This window comes from Arachis duranensis, chromosome 4 (assembly GCF_000817695.3).
Source record: "Arachis duranensis cultivar V14167 chromosome 4, aradu.V14167.gnm2.J7QH, whole genome shotgun sequence".
Classification (NCBI taxonomy): domain Eukaryota; kingdom Viridiplantae; phylum Streptophyta; class Magnoliopsida; order Fabales; family Fabaceae; genus Arachis; species Arachis duranensis.
The window spans coordinates 17,912,829-17,914,903 of NC_029775.3; the positions used below are offsets into that span (position 1 = coordinate 17,912,829).

The 2,075-nt window shown below is 30.5% G+C and overlaps 1 protein-coding gene across 1 annotated transcript; it reads right to left on the minus strand.

Annotated features, from left to right (window-relative positions):
- Positions 1 to 478: 478 nt before the first annotated feature.
- LOC107483624 (flowering-promoting factor 1-like protein 3) lies at positions 479 to 1,543 on the minus strand. Its single transcript, XM_016104238.3, has one exon. It carries the CDS (start codon positions 1,374 to 1,376, stop codon positions 1,035 to 1,037), a length of 342 nt encoding a protein of 113 aa, XP_015959724.1. The 5' UTR covers positions 1,377 to 1,543; the 3' UTR covers positions 479 to 1,034.
- Positions 1,544 to 2,075: the final 532 nt, after the last annotated feature.

Sequence of the window (2,075 nt, forward strand, 5' to 3'; positions counted from 1 at the left end):
ATGTAGCCAACATTCTCAAATTTGTGGTTGTGACTTGTGAGGGGTAAAGAATGTTAAGAACGAGAGAAGAGCTAGGTGAATGATGCCGGCACCATCAGATTTTCTTGCAGTTTCTGGCCATCCACCTTTCATGGCAATGGCATCAAATTGTAACAGTCACAAAAAGTTTATTATTATTATTATTATTATTAAAGTACAAAATATTAGAAAATCATTACCGTAATTTATTATTTTTGGTCAATAATTAATTAATAATATTTAAAATTATGAGTTAAAAATATATTGTTAATTTGCTAGACTAAACATATTAGACTAATAGTTAAAAGTAGATGAAATCCGATCCGATCCTACTCCTCTAGGAAGTGATAGAAGAATCACATAACGAAAGTTGCATGTAATTTATATATATTTAATTACATATATAGTACATCGAATATATTTAGCACATAATTAAGCTATAAAAATAATGAGTAGGATGTAGAAAGAAAGATTAATTACATCACCACAACCACACACAGTTACACAAATGACATTCAGTCATTCACCAAATCAAAGAGTACCCCACAAACTTCACCAACTGATACACAAATCAATGACACATACAATTACTTTGAAAATATATAGAGAAACAACCCATCATGCATCCCCCACTATGACCATCTAGAAACTTAGCCTGCCCCTCCTGCTCAAACTCCATGCCTGATATGGGTACTTTCTTGGCCATATGTATATGTATAAAATTAAAAATTTTTAAGTTTAAGGATATCATTTACCTGGGAATAAAAAAGATAAATTCTAAATATAAAAGTAGAGTTAATTTTATAATAAAAGAGTTTTACACCTTCAGATTCATGTATTTAAATAATTTTTAAAATAATAAATTAAAAATTTTTTGAAATTCACATAAAATTATGTATATTTTATGAATATATATAACATTTTTTTCAAAAGAAAAATCCAACTTAAGATTAGAATATATACCTCTAAATTAATGAAGCAGTGATTAATAACAAAATTATGTATGTATATATGGGCTACATGTCCCTAACTTCAAAGGAGTTCTTGTTCTTGACGACTATGTCATACATGTGCATGGACTTGAACTTGGTGAAATCCTTAGGCAGAGAAATGAGGTGCACGGTGGACCGCTTGTGGAACTGAAGAAGCTCTGGATCATCATAGTAACGCTCCCATCCCAGCGACCGAAGCTTGCTTTCTAGGGCGGCGTAATTGGTGATTACCTCGTTCGTTGCGCTGTGAACCAGCACCTTGCGCCTTACGCCTGATGCTTGCCGCCCACCACCCTCCACGGCGTCTGCGCCTGGGTTCTCGACGAGCCGGACCACGCCGTTCTTGAAAACCCAGACGCCAGACATTCTTTATTAATGTTAGAGGTGTGTGTTACTGTTATTGTCTTTTTCTTTTAGAGTGCTTGTGTGCGTTGCAAGCTAGAGAGTATGGTGTTACATATATATACACACAAACAGGTAAATGAAATAAATTAAACGATGGGGTTCGAATTTTAGGGTTTCTTTGAGAGAGGGGGGTGTTTGGTTAATTTGTTGAATGTTGTATTTGTATAGTATATCATATAGATTCCAATAGAATGGACTCAATGGGTAGTGATATAGAATGAATTGAAATAATATTTTTTTTATTTTTATTTTTTAAAATTCATGTTGTTACATTGCGTTTATATTTGTTTCTTTTGATTTACCAAGCTATATATATAAATTTTTAGGTATATTCTACTATGTCCTACAAATAATTCTTTGTGATATATATCGTGATTATTGATAAATTATCTTTTAACTAGAGTTTTAAGGTTTGAATGAGATCATTAAATCTAATTGGATATGATCGAAAAAAATTTTAAAAAGAAGAGAGCTACAAAATTGATAAAAAATTATAATATATTAATTAAAAGTGATGGTAACTGATATGTAAAAAGAAGCACTAAAATATTTTATTTTTTTATCTTTAATTGTTATTAAATTATTTTTCAATCATTATTCAGATGATAAAAATTTTAAGATGATAATATTTAATTTGTTTTTGTTATATAGTTATATAAG